At 36.5% G+C, this 20,100-nt stretch overlaps 1 protein-coding gene across 1 annotated transcript; it reads right to left on the bottom strand.

Annotated features, from left to right (window-relative positions):
- Nucleotides 1-785: 785 nt before the first annotated feature.
- LOC145795160 (E3 ubiquitin-protein ligase XB3-like) lies at nucleotides 786-3,909 on the bottom strand. The gene is made up of 2 exons (XM_082878208.1): nucleotides 3,019-3,909; nucleotides 786-1,146 (listed from the first exon to the last, which is right to left on the bottom strand). The coding sequence occupies exons 1-2, from the start codon at nucleotides 3,622-3,624 to the stop codon at nucleotides 1,132-1,134; spliced, it is 621 nt and encodes a 206-aa protein (XP_082734334.1). The 5' UTR covers nucleotides 3,625-3,909; the 3' UTR covers nucleotides 786-1,131.
- Nucleotides 3,910-20,100: the final 16,191 nt, after the last annotated feature.

The following is a 20,100-nucleotide window of genomic DNA, read 5'->3' as shown; positions in this document are numbered from 1 at the left end:
CCCATGTGCAAGGCACATGGGGGATATTCTCTCTAACCACCTTGTCCGAGGAGGTGACCTCTCCGAGGAGGTGACTTCTCCGAGGAGGTGACTTCTCCGAGGATGAGAAAACCCCGAAGAGGAGATCAATCCCTCGGCGAACCCTTCTTCTTAGCCACACCTAACCAATGATCCCCAATCATCCCAAAGGGTCAGGAGTAGTCCCAGAGGACGTCCTGCCGCAAAATATTGCCGAGTCTCATGGACCCCCCGGGGTCGTGCCACCTCGACCCGGGTATAGGCTAGTTTAACCGAAGAGTGAATTTATCTCCACTCACCGTCCTCGGGATCGGGTCCTTTGTTCGGACTCCATTACGCCCATGGTTCTGGTACGTAGACCCCGGAAAGCTCCGAGCCCGCAAGTGTTCTGGGACTCATTAACGGAGCGACTTCTAGATTGCGTCTGAATCCGTTCGAAGCCAAGTGTTTCGGACCTCTAGGTTCGTGGATCCGAACCCTTTCGAGTCCGAGTGCCTCGGATCTCTAGGTTCGTGGATCCGAACCCTTTCGAGTCCGAGTGCCTCGGATCTCTAGGCTTGCTTAATACCCTTTCGAGTCCGGGCCCGAGTAAGTCTCTAGGTTCGTGGACCCGAACCCTTTCGAGGCTTACAGCGATTCAATCCGTTTGATGGCGATAAATCTGGGCCCACCGATTCTTGGACTTGCGATAAATTCGGGCCCACTAATCTTGGGCTATTGGGCCTAAATAATTTAGTGGGCTCAAATTAGCCCCTCTTACAAGGTTGAGTGAGAGCAGTAGCTCCAGAATCTGTGACACAGAGAACTTGTAACTGCTGTCCAAAAATATTTTGAAGGCATAATTATAGAGAAAGATAGAAGAAATTAGCTGTAAGAGTTATGAGCAGTAGCTCCATTATCCTCTTTTGTCCCTTTCCATGCTCTTTTCCCCACCTCCTCCTCCTTTCCTGCTCTTCAGTGGGGGTTAGGGAGGCAAGTCGCGGTGGTGGAGAGCTGGGGATTTGCGATATGAGGGGTTTTAGTGGGGCGGTGGCCGCGGCTAGGGTTTTGTAGCAACGGGGGCAATAACTGACGGGTGGTGCGGCTAGGAGGAACGGTTTATACCTGTTGTTTTTAATAGTAATTTGCCTGATGAACACAATCGTAATTAGATTTTTGTTTTTATATGACGTGAACTAGGAAGAAATGGGTAAACCCCTAATTTAAAATGTTTTATTCCAATTGAATTTTTTCTCTAATTTCTTAATTGATGTTAATTAAACAAAATTTGAACAATTAAATGATAAAATTAAACAACTAGAACTATAAGAATCAAATTAATTCAATAAACAAATTACAAAAATCAAAGGTCTAATTTGCTATATATTTATTTACATGACATCAATTGCTCATATATATATAGATATTTCACAGGAACATCTTTTGCAATTGTGTTGATCAAATGAGGGGGTAATGAACTTGGCTTAGGCCTCGTTTGGGAACAGACTAATTTAGTAACTTTTTGGTTAATTGGCTAAAAAGGTAGGTAAAAAAAACTTGTATGTTTGGGATGACTTTTTGACTAATTACGAAAAACTGTGCAAAAAGTAGAGAGAAGCCGTAATTGTTGACTTTTTGGTATGACTAATTGGCTAATTGGCTAATTTAATAAATTTTTGGCTAATTGACTAAAAAAGTAGCATCCCAAACGAGGCCTTAATAGTTTTCAGCCAGGAATGTGGATTGATTGGCATCTCAAACTATAAATTATTATTATTTTATAAATTAGCAAAGTAATAGTAACATTTTATTACTCATAATAAACATTACAATGTATAACCAGCATATTCGCCATTACCCTATTGCATAATTTTGCCTTTTGATGAGGCAGCCTAGGCCTCATTATTAGGCCGGCCTGGACCTGTATGGAAAAATGGATTCCAAACCAGTTTGTAGGCTAAATTTAGGCCTCGTTTGGGAATCATTAATTTTAGTTAAAAAGTCAAAAAGTTATTAAATTAGTCAAAAAGTCAACAACTTATACCAAAAAGTCAAAGATTCTCTTTTGTCTCTACTTTTTGCACATTTTTTCGTAAAAAGCCAAAAAATTATTCCAAACATACTAATTTTTTTTAGCTCATACTTTAGTCAAATAATTAAAAAATTACTAAATTAGCCTGTTCCCAAACGAGCCCTAAATATTTTTTTTTTACGGACTCGGTACGTGAGTCAAAACCTTAAACGTAAGTCCCACCTCATGGACTTGCAGGCTGGATGAAAAAGCTGGTCAACCAGCCTCTCTCACGAGCCAATGATGAGGCTTAAGGCAGTGTCCTTATTAGCTTGGCTGTATTTGACTACTTTTGATAAAAGATTCATGAGAGTTAAAACCACAACTTTAAATGCTATATATAATTTCTTGTGTATTTTTGATGCGATGCGTTTAAAAATGAGAAAAGAAGGTAAGAAACTTGTTTGGTTTGTTTTTTAGAAAAAATTTTGAAAAAAATTCTCTACTAATAAATTTTTAAGAGTAATCAAATCAAACAAATTTTTTCAAAAAAATCTTAAAATTTTGTTTGGTTACCTATTTTTCAAAATTACTCTCTCTCATACACATCAAATCAATCATTTTTTTTAAAATTCTCTTCCCAAAACAATTTTTCAAAACTATTTCTAAAAAAAGGCAAACCAAACAAGTTTTCGTACTTTTTATCTCAAAAACTATTCTACAAATACAAACCAAACACACCCAAAATTATGTATATGATTTCTCTAATTGTAAAGAATTTTAGCATGATCACCATAACAAAAATAAAAAGAAAAAAATTTGATTAGAGTAATTAAGAATCTTAACCCATGATTAATTGACTCTCTTTCTCTGCGAAATTCAACTCCATGCCCAAGGTGTTCTATAAAGCCACACAATCTTATAATATTGAACTCTTACCCACACGACATGACCATCTCTATGCACAAACAGAGAGAGAGAGAGAGAGAGAGAGAGAGAAGAGAGCATGCCTGGATCAGTTTACGGGAGGTGACAATGTGCAGAACAGTGTTGCCTTCAATGTCCTTCCAGTTAAGGAGCTCCTCATGCTTCCATTTTTGAATCTCTTCCAAAAGGACTATGAAAGCACCAGTTTGGTGATTCTTGAGGGCAAGGTGAAGAGCAGTCTCTCCATGGCAGGTCAGCTTTCGAAGAGACGCCGGACATGCATGGACTAATGCCCTAACAGCATCCCCTTTCCCCTTCATTGCTGCCACATGGAGAGGAACCCGATCTTCAATGTCCTCCACAAGGCAGAGTTTAGAATCGAAATCCGCCAACACTTGAACTATCTCTACGTGCCCATTAGCCGAAGCCACATGCATAGGACTAAAACCATCACTGTTTCTTCTTCTTCTAGCTAACCCTGGATTTAAATTCAGAACCTCTATCACAAATCGAAAGCTGCCATGCTTACAGGAGACGTGTAGAGGGTTTTCATTCTCTCCCCATAACGATGGACCGTGCAACAAGAGTGAGTATTGTTCATGTAATAGATATAGTTCCCTGGTGTCATCTTTTTCAGCAGCCCTCAACAACCTCAGATAAAGTGTTACATATTCCTCAGTAAAACTCATCTGCTAATTAAATTGAAACTTTGATTGCTTGCTTTGCTTGATACTCAGGTTGGGTCTGAAACTACCTTGAGGAAGATGATGAATGGGACCAAACCTCTTCTTCTTGAGGGATGCATCTCTCTCTCTCTAATTGTGACTGTCTTCAGCTGCTGCTGTTGCCATGTAGTAGAATTCTTTGTTTGCCTTCTTCTTCAAAGCCTTTCAATTGAACTTCTAATTTTAAGAAAGTTAAATTTCTCACTTTTCTATATGTTTTTTTTATGAGTTATTATATATGCTTGGAAGGAAAGTCTATTCCTACACACTTTTTATAGAGAATTTATTTATTGGATATGAATAATGTGGTAATAATGTGGTAATTTCAAAGTTATATAAGGCCTTTTGTTTTCTTTAAATAATAAAATCAACTAATCATGTCATTTTGTATTATATATATATATAGATTTTCACATTGTTTGTTGGACCAGATTCATTGCTCCAGTTTCTTTCTATTTATTTAGAAAAATGTTATACATGTCAAATAAATTATCAAATATTTTATCAAACCTCTTATATAAGTGTAGGATCAACATAAATCACATGTATATAGGTCTTACATCCATATAAAAAATTTGATAAAATATTTAATAATTTGTTTAGAATCCCAACGTAACTCATTTATGTATTTAGTTTTCCACCGTTCTGGGATTTGGATAGGTACTACGTAGACTTTTTCCACTTTCTTTTTGTGTTGGCTCTACGTTGCTTCTTCTCCAAATAAACCAACCAGTCAAACAAACCAAGATTTGAAGACATTTCTTCAAAGCTTTTATTTGATACGAAGGTTTAATATTTCGACACTAAACATTCACCCAATTTACGAGCAAAACTTAGTCACTAAGATTAGGAAAAATTACAAAAATAAATTCAAAGTTTCATAACAAAATAAATTTTAAATTTTATGAATTTAAATTCTAAATTTTTAATTTATTTTTAATCTAATCCAACATATTTTTGTTAAATAAAGCTGAAACATTTTTTCTATTAGTTTTACTTATGGAAATAGACGAATGATTTAAATTGAAAAAAAATAAAAAAATTAGAGTTTAAATTTACAAAATAAAAAATTTATTATTTATTTTGTTATAAGGTTCAACTTTTTTTTTTTTTTTATAAAATTTTCCCATCAAAATAAAATTTAGACTAAAATAATAGCTTTATTTTTTACACCTTCATTGTTTTTATTAAGGGTAAATTACACTTTGCACTCTAACAGTTTACACCAAATTTTATTTTAATCCCTCATTTCTCAATTATAACAGTCAACTTCTTAACTTTTGGGTCAAATTAGTATTAAATTTATTAACAAAAATTGCCATTTAACCCCACATCAGATATTTTTTGGACAAAAATACAATTTTCATCTTCTCTATTTTTTCACCCTATTTTCTTTCTCTGTTTTCTCTCTAATATATTTTCTATACCCACCATCACTACCCACCTCTTCCAGCCACTCCATCATTTTCTTTTTACCCTTATCCCTTCCCACTATCCATGGCCACTGTTCACCCATGTCTCACCACCCTATCCTTTTCCCACCAACTCCTTACATTTTAACACCACCCACACCACTTCCCACCATTCACAACCTGACCCTTTCCACTACCCATGGCCAACCACACCTCTCAATTGGTTTCGGTAAAACATCACCGCATAAAAACCATTTACTCCACAATGCTATGGGCCACAGACATTACCACCTCCTTCACCGCAACCCTCTCTCTCATTCCTATCTGCCTACCACTATTGCTATTTCCCTTCCACTGCAAACCCACTCTATTTTCTTTTCTTCTTCCCATCTCTTCGGAGAAAGGGGTAGGAGGAAGACAACGGGGGCACATACAAGAGAATGTGAGATAGAATTTAAGGTAGGGTGATTGGAAAATGTTGAGGGTATAACGGTTGCGGAGAAGGTGTGTAGTGGCCGTGGGTGGTGGGCCAAGGGTAGGAAAGTGGTGGTTGTTGATTGGGGGTTTAGAAAATATTGTACAAAGAGAAATATAGTGAAGAAATACATAATAAGAAAAAAAGAAAATAAATTTACATTTTTGCCTTGAAAAAATGCTCATGTGATAGGTATACGACATCCTAATGTCTGTTAGCCAATTCAATTATAAATTAATAAAAAGATCACATTACAACTTAATTAAAAGTGTAAGGATTACAATTGAAAATGAGAGAGTAGAGTAAGATTTAGTATAAAATGTAAGGCTATAAACCCTTTAGTGAGGCAAATTATACAAGTCATCTTACTTTATTTCTTTTGTCAATTTGGTTGTTATAATTTCAATTGTATTAATTTTGTTCTTTAATTTTTCACATTGTGCCAAATATAATCCAATTTATACTATTAGTTGAGAATTAAGACACAAATAAAAGGCAAAATGATCCATTTGAAAGAGAACAAATCATTTAAATTAAACATCAAACCGTAAATCATTTTAAGTTCCTGTAGCTAAATTTTTTTCTGTCTTTCAACTATGATTACCTTAAGCTAAGTTTGAGCTAAGATGGCAAATCAAAGTGATGGAGGATGGCAGCCGGTGGTTCGACGTCATAGCGGAAGAGGAGTTTGGAATAGTTGGTCGAATGTGTCTATCTACTCTGTTTTTGTGGATAATCTACCGGAAGACATGCGAGCTAAAGGGTTGTACTCAATATTCTCTAACTACGGTGTAGTGGTAGATACTTTCATTCCGAACAAGAGGAGGAAAATGTCAAGGTCCCGATTTGGTTTTGTTAGGTACAATTGCTCTGTTGCAGCAGACATGGCTGTCCAAAAAGCTAATGGACTGTGGTGTGATGATAAAGCATTAAAGGTAAAAATGGCAGATTTTGCGAAGGACTATGGTATGAAATATAAGGCTGGATCAACAACGCAATCTAGAAAGTTTGCAGAGAAACCCATTAGAACCCATGTTGGCTACCAAGGTAAGAGATCTTTTGCGGAGGTGGTGAGCGGTAAGGTAGCAGGATCCAATACCACTTGCACCATCAAAGCCTATGAGGAAGGCAATGGATGGCTATATGAAAGTGTCATAGCCAGGTTAAAACCAATTCACGCCGTGGAAGACTTTCAGAAAGAAATAGTAGTAAGAGATCTTGGGGAAGTTCAAGTTAGAGTCGGTGGTGGACGAGATCTGGTACTATCATTCCAATCAAAGGAGGCCATGAAGGAAAAACTTATGATAATGAAGAGATGGCTCAATGAATGGTGCGATTCAGTCCTCGAATGGAAACAGGGGATGTCCATGGCCCAAGAACGACATGTTTGGCTTAATTGCTATAGAGTTCCACTAAATCTTTGGAATTGTAACACTTTCATTAACATTGGCAAGGCGTGGGGTGTTGTGTCTGCTTTAGATGAGGATACTCGGAACTTAAACCATTTTCAATATGGGAAAGTGAAGATTGCGACAAGCTTTATGGAACCCACTAATCAAATCCTCAATTTAGAATGCAATGGTGCTCTCTACCCAGTTAGGGTGTGTGAGGAGCAAATCATTTTCATCAAAGATACGAAAATGTCTGGCCTCAGCAATTCATCTGAAGGACATTTTGGTGGAATCCGAAATGATGTTCTTGTAAAAGAGGACAATCAAATTGCAGATAGAGGGAGTAAGCATGAGGAAGATGATGTCCATGTGGCTATCTTTGATGGCAATGAGGTGGACTCGAGTGCTGAGGTGGAACGAATAGTAGCTGTGGAAGCACATGATAGCAGCAGCGTCATGGTGGAGGATGACAAGCTCAGGGTCACTTCGGTGGTGGCTGAATCAGATCTGCAAATAGGTTTGTCAGAATATATCGGCTACGCAGGCCAGGATAGCCCTGCAAGACTGCTGGTGAGTCCCAAGAAGAGAGCCGTTGATGGAGGTGGGAGGTTCGAAGGAGAAATTCAAACTTCTGGAGTGATCAAAACCTTGTGTGGGCCTGAAAATATAGGCCGAGGGATTAAGTTAGTAGTGGATCTGAAATCAACCCATGAGTATAATGGATCTGATGTGGGCTCAGTTTTGGACCATTCGGTTGTCGGCTCAACTAAGCTAGCTCCTCTCACTGTTGGGTTGGCTCCTATAGATATTTGTAACCCAAACTTACCTTCTGCTCCGATCTTCCAAAGTGATGGGGTTTTGGGTCATCTTCATCCCCAGCAAATTGGGGGTAGCTCACCCCCAAATAGTTTCACTTCTTTAAACTTTCAGAGGAAAGCAACTAGCAAAAAGCATCGGCAGATGAAAAGCTTACAACTTGGATCTTCTAGATTCGGAAAATCAACTCTGAACCTGCGTAAGGGAGCTGTCTTCAGATCAGCAGCAGCTACCATTTCACTATCCATGGCAAGTAAATCCAGTAGAGGGAGGGTTGATCTGTCTGAGGCGGAAGCAACTTTGGAATTGGGTAAAACTCTCGGCATTGATTTTGAAGGCAAGGATGAGGAGGTTATTAGCAAACTGCTGCAGCTAGAAGCCAATGATTTGGTGAAAGTTAGAACACGGTGTGGAGATGCCAACTAGGCTAATACTGTCAGGGGACCAAAAGTGTAAAATTTGTTTTCATGAGGATTCAATCATGGAGTATAAGAGGGATTGGTAGTCCAGAGAAAAGAAGGTAGATCAAGAAAGTACTCTGGAAAGAATAGAGGATGGTTGCTGTAATGCTGGTGTACTGGTTGTCCGGGGCTTGCAAGTTTGAATGGGTTGTATTGCTGGTTTTGTGTGTGTTTCTGGTTGTGTGTGCTGTTAGGCTGTTTGTAGGTGTCCTTGTGGTGAAGTTGTTTGGCGGTGTGTGCTGTTTTTTAGTCATCTTCTAGCTGGTTTTTGCTGTGTTTTTGCTGTTAGTGGGATAGTCCTCTGTTAGTGGTTATGCTGTGGTCGTGGTTAGATTTGTCTGGTCTGTCTCATGCTTCAGAAATGGGAAGGCTGGCTATCTGTTTTCATCAGTATGGGAAGGTCGTTTGGTCTGTTTCAACAGATTGGTCTGTTTTCATCAGAATGGGAAGGACGTTGGTCTGTTTCTGCCTTCATCAGTAGTGTAGGCTATGATGATTAGTGTTTTGATCAGAATTGGGTAATGCCTTCTGTGTCAAGTGAGGATTCTACTCCCTTTTTGGCTGCTGATGTGTTGTCTTTTCTATTCCTCTCTTCTGTTGGTTTCTCACCAACTGAAGCTGGGTGCTTTTTAGGTCCAAATTCCTTTTTATTGATGTAATCTTTGGTTCCTTGTTTGTTTCATCAATAAAGATTTTCTTTGCCGGTCAAAAAAAAAAAAAAAATCGTAAATCATTTTTAAGAGAGTGAATTGATTTTTTTTGGTCATTGAGTTCAATTCAATTTTTAAAGCAAATTAATATAATAAAATTTTAAAAATAAAATTGATGCAGTTAGATCTATAATAACCAAATTGATACAAAAAATAAACTATAAACTACAAATGTAATTTGTCCAAAGAGTTGAGGGGCTAGTTCCAAACATCCAGACTTCCCTAGCAATTCTCAATTTGAAGGATAGTACATCATTTTTGTATATTGGAATAACAAATATGAAAAATATTGGCTATTTGATATCATTTTTTCATTTATAAATTATTTTTAACGATTATGACCTTTTAAATAATTAGTTTAAAAGAATTAAAGTAAGCTATTTGGTATAACTTTTCATAATACATGAAAAAAGTTAAACTTGTTTAGTTAAATAAATTGTCACATAATTTTTTTTTTTTTTTTGGGTTCAAAATTATAATTAAAACTAAAGAGATAAGGCTATTTTGTCCACGTACACATAAATGTGTTAAATAAATATATAAAAATTACAAAGTCGGTGAAGTTTCCAAAATCCTAAAAGTTTACTTCTATGTTTTTTAAGAACGAGAAAAGTTTATTTCTATTTCGCGTCAATAAATTATTATTATTATTTTTCCTTGAAGATTGGAACTTGTCAATAAGCGTGCACGTCTGGAGTCATTGCTGACATATAGGCTTATTTCGAAAAGTAAGGTAAAAGTTATTTTTTAATTTTTAACTCATTTATCTCTTTTATAAAAAAGTTAAAAAATACTATTTTTTCAAAACACCTTTATAATCCTTTAAATTTGATAATGTTAAAATTATCTGCTAGTGTTAAATTACACTTTTCCTCTTTTCTATGTGTCCAGTTTTTCTCTTTAGTTAGTGAAGATTTTTTTGTTTTAACTTTAATCTTTTGTGTGCAAGTGTTTTTTTTTTTTTTAATTTTTTAATTTACCCGTAAAGTTAATATATATTTAAAATTAAACAGAAAATATCATATTTAACTGTCATTTGACATAAAAAAAATATATGGATAAACTATCAATAGATCCTAATAGTTAGACTTAATTCCCATAAAGTCTTATGAAAATAAGTCTTGATAAAATTGTCGCTAAAAATAATTTTTTTGTAACAATTTTTTATATGTCGCTAAAATTTGACAGTTAGTGACTTTTTTTTGTCATGATTTTTATAAATTGTCGCTAAAACTTACAATTAGTGACTTTTTTTATGATAAATTTTTTCCATAGGACCTATTAGGATCTACACGTAAGTACCCCAAAATATATTATTATAATAAATTTTGAGTTAGTGTTAGAAGTGTGAATTATATATATATAATATTTGTATGCCACATGTGGGTGTTGATTTTTGACCTCACAATCAAACAGATCTTACTATTGAGATCTAGGGAACTTAGCTGGAGGGCACATAGAAGAATAGATTAAGCCAAACATCTACATATAAGAAGACAAGAAATACTACGGTGTCTCGTCTACCCAGGACACTCCAACGATGAAATCAATCAACTTATCTCATAAAGATATCGGCACAAGTAGAACAACTTTCAATTAAAGTGTACCTTAGATCCACGAGAGTGCCTTACTTTTATAGTCAGTAGTGCCCTCGTCTCCTAAAAGTCTTACTTTATAGGACGCTATCCTTTATGATGATATCACTTATCCAAGACTTTACTTATTTAGAATAGGATCAACTTTTTTAAGAGTCTAACCTTACCCAAATAAGTAGTCTAACATCATCTAGGACTTTTGTCTTCTATCCGAATATCTCGAATTTTGATATAATCGCATCATATCTCAGTAACATGGTCCATCCACATAGCACCTCGGCCAACAATCTCGGCTATGTGGACAACCCTAAAAATATGTCCTCACAATTGCCTCCTAGGTTCTATTACCTTAACAACCTAAGGTGATGGAACTTACATCATCTGACCTCCCAATAAGTCGACTAAATATGCTGGAGGATGCTTTCCGATCAGATCAAGACTCGTTGACGTCAAGAAACAAGGACTTACATGTGGCCACTCGTCAAAAACCAAGAACTAGAATGTTCTTTCTCATCCAAGATCAACATCTCAACCGAGATCGCACTACTAGCCGAGATCGTGACTCGCTAGTTCAAGAACATCAAGATTCAAAATCTGTCACCTCAAAACAAACTCAACCATCATACCAACATCATGACGCGTCACCTCCTCATTGGTTATATCATCTTCGACTTGATCTCCTTGCCCGATATTGGCCATCTATTTTTACTAAGTTTCCATAGACGGCGCTAAATTGGGAGTTTTGCTTTTTGACCTCACAACCAAACAGATCTCACTGCCGAGATCTAGGGAACTTAGCTGGAGAGCACACGGAAGAATAGATTAAGCCAAACACCTGCACAAAAGAAGACAAGAATAACACGGTGGCTCGTCCACCCGGGGACATTCCGACGATTAAGTCAGTCAACTTATCTCACAAAGATATCGGCACAAATAGAACAACTCTCAATTAAAGAGTACCTTAAATCCACTGGGGTGCCTTACTTTTATAGTCAGCAGTGCCATCGTCTCCTAGAAGTCTTACTTTATAGGACTTTATCTTTACAAGGATATCACTTATCTAAGACTCCATTTATTTAGATTTGGATCAATTCTCTTAAGAGTCCAACCTTACCCAAATAAGTGGTCTAACATCATCTAGGACTCTTGTCTTCTATCCAAATATCTTGGATTAAAATCGCATCATATCTCGGTAACATGGTTCATCAACGCGGCACCTCGGCCAACAACTTCGACCACGTAGACAACCTTAAAATATGTCCTCACACTACATGACTGTCAATGTGTTATTTTTTATCTAATTTTGGATATAAGTTGGTTTTTGAAATAAATTTAGAAAATTTAAAAAATAAAGGGCTAAATTGGAAAAAAATCAAAATAAAGTGTAATTTGCCTTGATTTGCTATCATATTGTCTATTATCTCATTTATCAACCTGCATTTGTAAGTAGTAAGACTAAGTTATTTACATAACATTATTGATACATTTTTAGCCCTAAGTTATTTTACATTACTTATTTGGGAGATTTGGTGCTAGACCCCTCAGTGTCTAATTTGTCTTTAAAAAGGACAAGAATTATATAGGTACTTTCAAAACCCCGTAATATTTTAAAACTTGTTTCTTTTACTATATTACCCTCATATCTATCAGCTCTCCTATTAAGCCATCTTCACAGTGTATTTCAAAGTAAAATTTTACTTTGAATCATAGTAACTTTACTCTGATTCAGAGTAAAATTTACTCTGAATCAGAGTAAAGTTACTATGATTCAAAGTAAAATTTTACATTGTTAAGAAAATCAACATGTTTTTAACCAGAGTAAAAGTTTATTCTGATTCAGAGTAAAACTTTACTCTGAAAGTACAATTTTACTTTGAATCAAAGTAAAATTTTACTCTGATTCAAAGTAAAATTTTACTTTGAAAGTACAATTTTACTTTGAATCAGAGTAAACTTTACTATGATTCAAAATAAAATTTTATATCGTTAAGCAAATCAACATATTTTTAACTAGAGTAAAATTTTACTTCAAATCATAGTAAACTTTACTATGATCTAAGGAGAGCATCCACTTTGAATCACACCAAGTGTCATGTATTAATAACCTTGTGTGTTTGGTTGCTGAGAAAATCACAGAAACATAACAAGGAAACCAAATATAGTTTGGCTGCTGAGAAAATCAGCATGTTTTTAACCAGAGTAAAATTTTGCTGTTCCAAATCTGTCTCATACATACATACAATCACAGATGTACATACATACACTCACGGATATGCATATATACATACACTCACTCACTTACAGATATACATACATACGCTCACACACTCATAGATATACATACATACACTCATTCATCGATATACATACATATACTCATGCATGTATTAGTCATATATACATACACACACACATATATATATATATATCTCCACATATACATACATACCTACATACAGAATGTATGTCTATATGTATGTATGTATTTATCTTGTGCAACGATTGTTCAGCGCCATCAACGGTAGAGGAAGAGAAGAGTAGCGGCGGGGCCAGATCTATTCACTACGCGACCAGATCTTGTCTGGTAGTGGTTAGATCTCGTCACCCAAGATTGCGAGGATGGAAGAGGTACGTCATTGTATCTGCGAACAACGACAAGAAGAGAGATGGAAGAGAGAGAGAGAGAGAGAGAGAGAGAGAGAGAACAACCGTGTTTGAAGGTGGTGGCAGCGGCGGTGGTGGTGTGGCAGAGGAGCTGAGAGGAGTAGCACCGCGACAATGGATGGAGAGAGATCGACGGGTGGCGGCGATGGAGGAAGTAAGACCGACGAACGGCGGCGACAGGGGGGAGAGATCGACGAGTGGCCGTAGACATGGCTATGAAGAGAAGCTGTGTTTAGAGGGAGATGAGAGAAACGGAGAAGGTGGGGAGAGAGTGGGTGGAGAAGGTGAGAAGATTTAGTTGATGGTATAATAGTCTGATAAAATATTTAAATAATAAATTTTGTCTTTTATGCAAGACTTTATAATTATGAGGGGGTTTAGAAAGTATAATTTTTTTCTTAATCCTTTTAACAATGAAAGGAAGGTAAAGGGGATTTATAGCCAAATTTCCCTACTTATTTTTGGTCAACAATTAATTCAAAATTCTTGCTTTACCTCAGTACCCCTACGAACCAACTGTGAGTGAGATTTTCCATGTCATTAAAATATTTGAATTAAGATAAGAAAAATAATACAAGGATTCTAGCAAAAGCAGGGGAAGCAATCTAAATTCTGACACAATGAATCTGATATACATTTTTATTTTAACTATATTTTTAGGTATATTTAAAATGAATTTGATCTACATATTCTCCAAGTCATGTAGGAAAAGCTTTGATTCAACTAAATCATGTTAGCATTTTTTCTTTAGGCAAACCTTCAGTTAATGTAATTTTTGTCACTACAACATATAAAGATTTTAGGAATTAAAAATTTTCTTTCCTAAAAATGAAAATTCTATTGCAAAAATCATTATCAGGCCAATTCCTGCTATATTTGAGAGTTGTCACTAAAAGGCAGTCCTAAAAAGGAAAAAATAAATTTAGTGACAATTTTTAAAAGTGTCACTAATAAATTCACTTTAAGAACAAAATAATTTCGTGTCGAAAAGATTTATTCAAAAATTTTGTTTAAAAAAAGATAACAATTCTTTATTAAATGTTTAATTTTGTCGCTTAAAAAAAAAAAATCCAACACTTTTAACAGCTAAAATATAAAAAGTGATTTCATTATGAAATTTTTGTTTTTTATTAAAATTTAATTTGTTGTAATGTATTCAAGTTAATAAAAATCTTATTTACTAATAAAAATAAAATTATCATCACGCAAAAGCTATTCCATTCAACCATGATCTTGACTTGTATATTCATAGTACCCATTTAACTTCTAGGGTTGACTGTACAATATTCTACCAACGTCGAACCTTCATAGCAATTTCAGTGATTGACAAACATGAATGTTATGCTGTTCATGAAGTCAATAATTGTTAATTAATGAGGTGAATCATGGAAGTTTCATAGCGTGTCAATATGAATATCTATCTGCAATGTCATTTGAAAATGATGATAACAAATGTGTGGTCAGTTTCTCATTTATAAAGCATGCGTAACATGTGAAAATATTATAATTATTAGGTTAACGGTGAAGTTTTGTAAACATTAGAATCTGCTATTTATTTTAATATCATATTAAATTATTGACCAATTCAGCTAAAAATTTAAACTATTTATACTCTCGACAGTAGTGATTTTTTTTTTTTTTTTTTTTTTTTTTTTGATCAGCAAAGAAAATTTTTATTAATTAATATGAAATTAAATGTACAGGAAGATGAAATGCACTGAGAGAGATTCGGAAGGTACAAAATACCCCTACTACTGCTACTCGCAACCATACAACTAACCCCTTAGCCTCACGATTTTTTTAAAAAACATAAAAATTAAAAAGGACTTAACAGAAATAAAAATACATGATTCCCCACAAAATCAACCCCATCAAAATACCCAAACAGCTCTTGCAATCCTCTAAACAACAAACTAAAAATAACTTTTCTAACACACAAGCTGCACTCCCAAGGCCAACCACCCAACTGAACACGCCACCCACGCCTATGATGCTGCACTCCCAAGGCCAACCACCCACCTGAACACAGCTCTTACACCACGCAAAGACCCACACCTAAGCTGCTGCACTCCCAAGGCCACACCACCGGAAAACTCCATAGCCAACGACCAACGACCAAGGCCACACCACCGGAATCAACCAACGACCAACCAACGCCTGACAACACTATACCATGCATCTTTCCAGCGCCCACCTGCTTCACTGCCAAGACCCACGTCCATTTGCTTCAACTCCCCACGCCTGCTGCACGCTTTGCCGATCCAACCGAGGATGCTCTATGGCCGGAAAACTCCATAGCCAACACACCACAAGCCTCCATACACACACAAAGCCCCAACCCCAGCAAAAGCAGAATGACATCCCAACAGATGATCGCAAGTCACCGCGAAACGCCGAAATCAACACTAGCCGAAAATCACTCTCCCAAAATCACCTGGAGAAGATCACTCTCCCTAAATCTCCCTAGACCGAAAACTATGGCCGGAACACACCTCCATCCATTGATTATCCCAAACTCACCCACGCCCCCTTGTCCAACCCCTTGCTGGCCAACTACTCCATAACGTCCACCTCTATGCCGACTCCTCCCTTCACATAACCGCTACAAAAACTCGTAAGATGACGATCCAAACACCGATCAACCGCTGAGACACCTCCAAACATCTGGACGAAGATCACCCCTCAAACTCCCACTCGAAGAGGAGCGCTCGAATGAACACCAGACAGAACTATGGCAGAAGCAGAATGACACCCATGATACCCCCAAACAAAGCATCAATACTACTCCATAATTCTGAACCATAGTTCACCCCTCAAGCTCCGACTAGCGAAAGAGCTCACGAATGAAGATCCTAACCACATTTGGACGTCCTCTAGCCGGTCCAAACCAACCTCCTCCTCTATAATGGCCCTTGTTCCAGGCATTCCCTGATGATAACAACACACCATGACTCTGCAGCAGCCCACAAAGCATACCAATGTGGGAAAATAATTGGGGAATCAAGTTTATTAAAGGAAAATTAACAAACAAACACAAGAAAGAACTGGGCCAGCCAACCGCCATAGCCGAAGGCGACAGCCGACCGGCCCAAAATGAGGCCCGGGGAGGAGGTTTTCAGAGAGAGAAAGAGAGAAAGAGATTTTTAGGAAACTCCTCTCGACAGTAGCGATTGTTGGAAAAAAATGATTTTTTGGTGACTTTAATTAAATATTAAAGTGGGTCCCAACCATCTATTGAGTTGGGTCTAAGTGGGTCTAGATACTTTGCAATGAGATCTTTACACCACAAATAGAATGGCCAAAAACCATTAAGATTTGAATGAGAAATTGCCTCATGAAGTTAGCTTCATGAAAAAGGTGACGGGGTTTGTAACTTTTGCCTTTATTACAGAGTTTAGTAGAGCATTAATGGGGTTTGTAACTCTTGCATTAATGGGGTTTGTAACTCCTGCCTTTATTGCAGAGGTTAATGGTGCATTAATGACCAGCCATAAAGGCTGGAGGCTTCTCCTTTCTCCCCTATACATGTATAAATTGAGACCCTCCTGTCAAGTCTCAAACACAGAAATTGTTTATTTCATTTTTTAGTCAGTTTGCTAGAAATTTCTACAGTGGGAGAGTGTTGCCACTGTTTTGTTCGCTAAGCTAGACAGAGAGTGCTTCTACTGTAGCTGGTTTTGAAAGTCGTATCCTGGGAGACAGACGCCGGGATTTCTCAAGCACTCGACCCGTGAGGCGGCGAAATCTGTTTTAAGGAAACTGCTACCGTGCAGGCTTCGGTTTGGTTTCTTTACCATTTTTTATTGTTTTATGTATTGCTGTTGAAATTTAGTTGTAATTATCAGCATATGTTCTTGGTATATAATTTTGATTTCTTCATAAATCTATTTCTTTAATTTCACAAATATGAACAACAAGCTTAAAACAGATTTCTATATATTTTTTTTATGAAATTGATTGAATAGATTTATATAGACAATTATATAATGTTACTAGGAACTGTTGTGGAATTGTTCCCTATTTCAATGATTGTAAATTATGCAATGTGATTCTCTAATGGCTTAGTTTAATTAGAATGCTCTATCATAATTTGTATACTTAATTGTATTAATCTGATCTTATTTTATGCGTATGGTTCATCATTCCCCTTCTATGATTTGCATGAATTTTAAGGTTATAAAATATAATTTATGGATGTTGTAATTTTGACATGCTAATTCTATTCTAGGTTTTAATTTGTTACATGCTTATTATTTTCTAGACTAGATTACATGATTTAATCTTTAGAATTTTTTGCATGTTAATTGTTAAATGGTTATATACTTGAAGTGCTTGGTTCTTAGTTTATTACATATAAACAATTCAAATTATTTACATAAACTGCATGCTACTTATTTGGTTTCATCCTATTTGACTAATGTTGCATATGTATATTTTGGTTTTGCATGCTTCTAGCTTTACTATCTAATTTGCATGTGAAATTGCTTCTAGTTTTCTAGAGTTATACACATAAGTTATTTCCATGTTTATTATTCTTATATAAATTTTAAGATTTGTAATGTGTGGTTTATTTCCATGAATAGTGTGTGATTTAATTGGATGAATTAAAGTTTGAATTAAATGTAGTTCTTTGGAGTTATAAAATTTGTGTAACTTGCCTATATTTATTTACATGGTTATTGTGAATTAAATTCTTATATAATTTATGGCAATTAAGTTTTAATTTAATATAGAAGTTATAAGGTTTTGTAACTTGTATAGTATCTTAATTCCTTAGTTATTTTGCTATTCTATGATTTGCTAGAAGGTTAAATAATATTTGATTGTATGTACAATTGCTTTATATTAGTTGCTTTATATTATGTTGTCGTTTGCTGCTAACTCTCTTTGTAGGCATACCTAAGCGTAGAAAGGAATTATATGGACTACTTATAATCCTCAATTGGATTGGTTATTTTTCCTTTATATTTGAAGAAATTTTTTGCTTGAGATTTAGTTGGTTTGTTTACCAATTTGTAGTAGCAAGTTTTATTTGCTTGTATTATTAGAAGCATTTTATATGCATGTATTTGGTTGTAGCAATTTTTAAATTGCTTGTAAGTTTGGAACTTGGTTTGGTTTTCTGGAATAGAAACCAAAGTGCTTAGCCTTGGCTAAAGAGGAGTTCTTATTTGTTCAGAAATGATAACTATCACTGATGCTGCTGCTACTGCTAATGTTGGTGGGGATCTGAACCCCGGGGCAACTGGGTTGCCAACCCCTACTGTTGTGACCCTTGTGGTCAACCCTGGCGTTACTCCGGCTGTTCCAGGAGGACCGCTCAGTCATCATGAGCGCCCAGAGAAATTTGCTAGGGTGAACTTCAAGAGATGGCAGCAAAAGATGCTGTTCTACTTGGCCACGCTAAACCTTGCAAAGGTTCTGAGCGAGGATCCTCCAGCCGTGGCAGAGAATGAGCCTAACAGGTAGAAAGTCATGGCGCTTGACACATGGAAGCAGACAGACTATCTTTGCCGGAACTATGTGTTTAACAGCTTGGCAGACTCACTTTATAGTGTGTTTTGTTCCAAGAGCTCAGCAAAAGAGTTATGGGAATCTCTGGACAAAAAGTACAAGACTGAGGATGCCGGGGCAAAGAAATTTTTGGTTGGTCGGTTCCTTGATTTTAAAATGGTAGATTAAAAAACTGTGATGAGCCAAGTCTAGGAGTTTCAAGTGATCTTGCATGAAATTCATGCTGAGGGGATGCCTTTGAATGAGTCATTCCAAGTTGCTGTGATCATTGAAAAACTTCCCAATGGTTGGAAGGATTTCAAGAACTACTTGAAGCACAAGCGCAAGGAAATGTCAGTTGAAGAGCTGGTTGTCCGACTCTGGATTGAGGAGGATAATAGAAAGAAAGGAGGGAGTACCTCCTCAGTAAAAGCCAATGTCATTGAGCATGGAAAACCTTCTGGGATAAGAAAGAAGCCCCCTGTGAACAAGGGCTCTAAGTTGGGGCCTAGAGGTGGTGTTGCAAAGAAGCCGGCTTACAAGCCACCAGAACCAAGTTATCGGTTGTTTGGGAAGTGTTATAACTGTGGTAGCGATGGGCATCGGGCTAGTGACTGCCACAAGCAGAAGAAGTTATACAAGACAAAACCTCGTGCTCATATGGCAGATTTACAAGAGCACTCTCATGAGGAGGATGATATGCACTTGTCTGCCGTTGTCTCTGAGGTGAATCTGGTGGGTTCAAACCCAAGAGAATGGTGGATTGATACTGGGGCTACACGCCACATCTGCTCTGAGAAGAAGCTGTTTACAACTTTCGAGCTGGTTACAAATGGTGAAGTTGTTTATGGAAAACTCTGCTACCTCGATTGTTGAGGGGAAAGGAAAGGTGGTCCTGAAGTTGATGTCAGGAAAGGAGCTAACCTTGAACGAAGTCCTGTATGTTCTGGACATTTGTAAGAATCTTGTCTCAGGGTCTCTTCTCAGGAAACATGGTTTTCGCATTGTTTTTGAGTCCGACAAGGTCATTCTGACCAAGAGCAGAGTGTATGTGGGTAAGGGTTATATGTTGGGGGGTATGTTTAAACTCAATGTAATAACTGTTATCCCAAAGATGAATAAAGATGCATCTTCTTCTGCTTACATGCTTGAGTCTTCCAATTTGTGGCATGGTAGACTAGGACATGTGAACTTTGAATCTTTACGTAGATTAATCAAGTTAGATCACATACCATCTTTTAAGATTAATCCAAAACACAAGTGTGAGACTTGTGTTGAAGCGAAGTTGACAAAATCTTCGTTTCATTCCATTGAAAGAAGTTCAGAGCCATTGGACTTAGTGCATAGTGATGTGTGTGACTTAAAGTTTATATAATCACGTGGTGGCAATAAATACTTCATCACTTTGGTTGATGATTGCACT

This window comes from Camellia sinensis, chromosome 1 (assembly GCF_055761805.1).
Source record: "Camellia sinensis isolate YWXY chromosome 1, ASM5576180v1, whole genome shotgun sequence".
In the NCBI taxonomy this organism is placed as follows: domain Eukaryota; kingdom Viridiplantae; phylum Streptophyta; class Magnoliopsida; order Ericales; family Theaceae; genus Camellia; species Camellia sinensis.
Note: the sequence above shows the minus strand (reverse complement) of the source record. Positions and strands in the feature narration are given on the sequence as shown.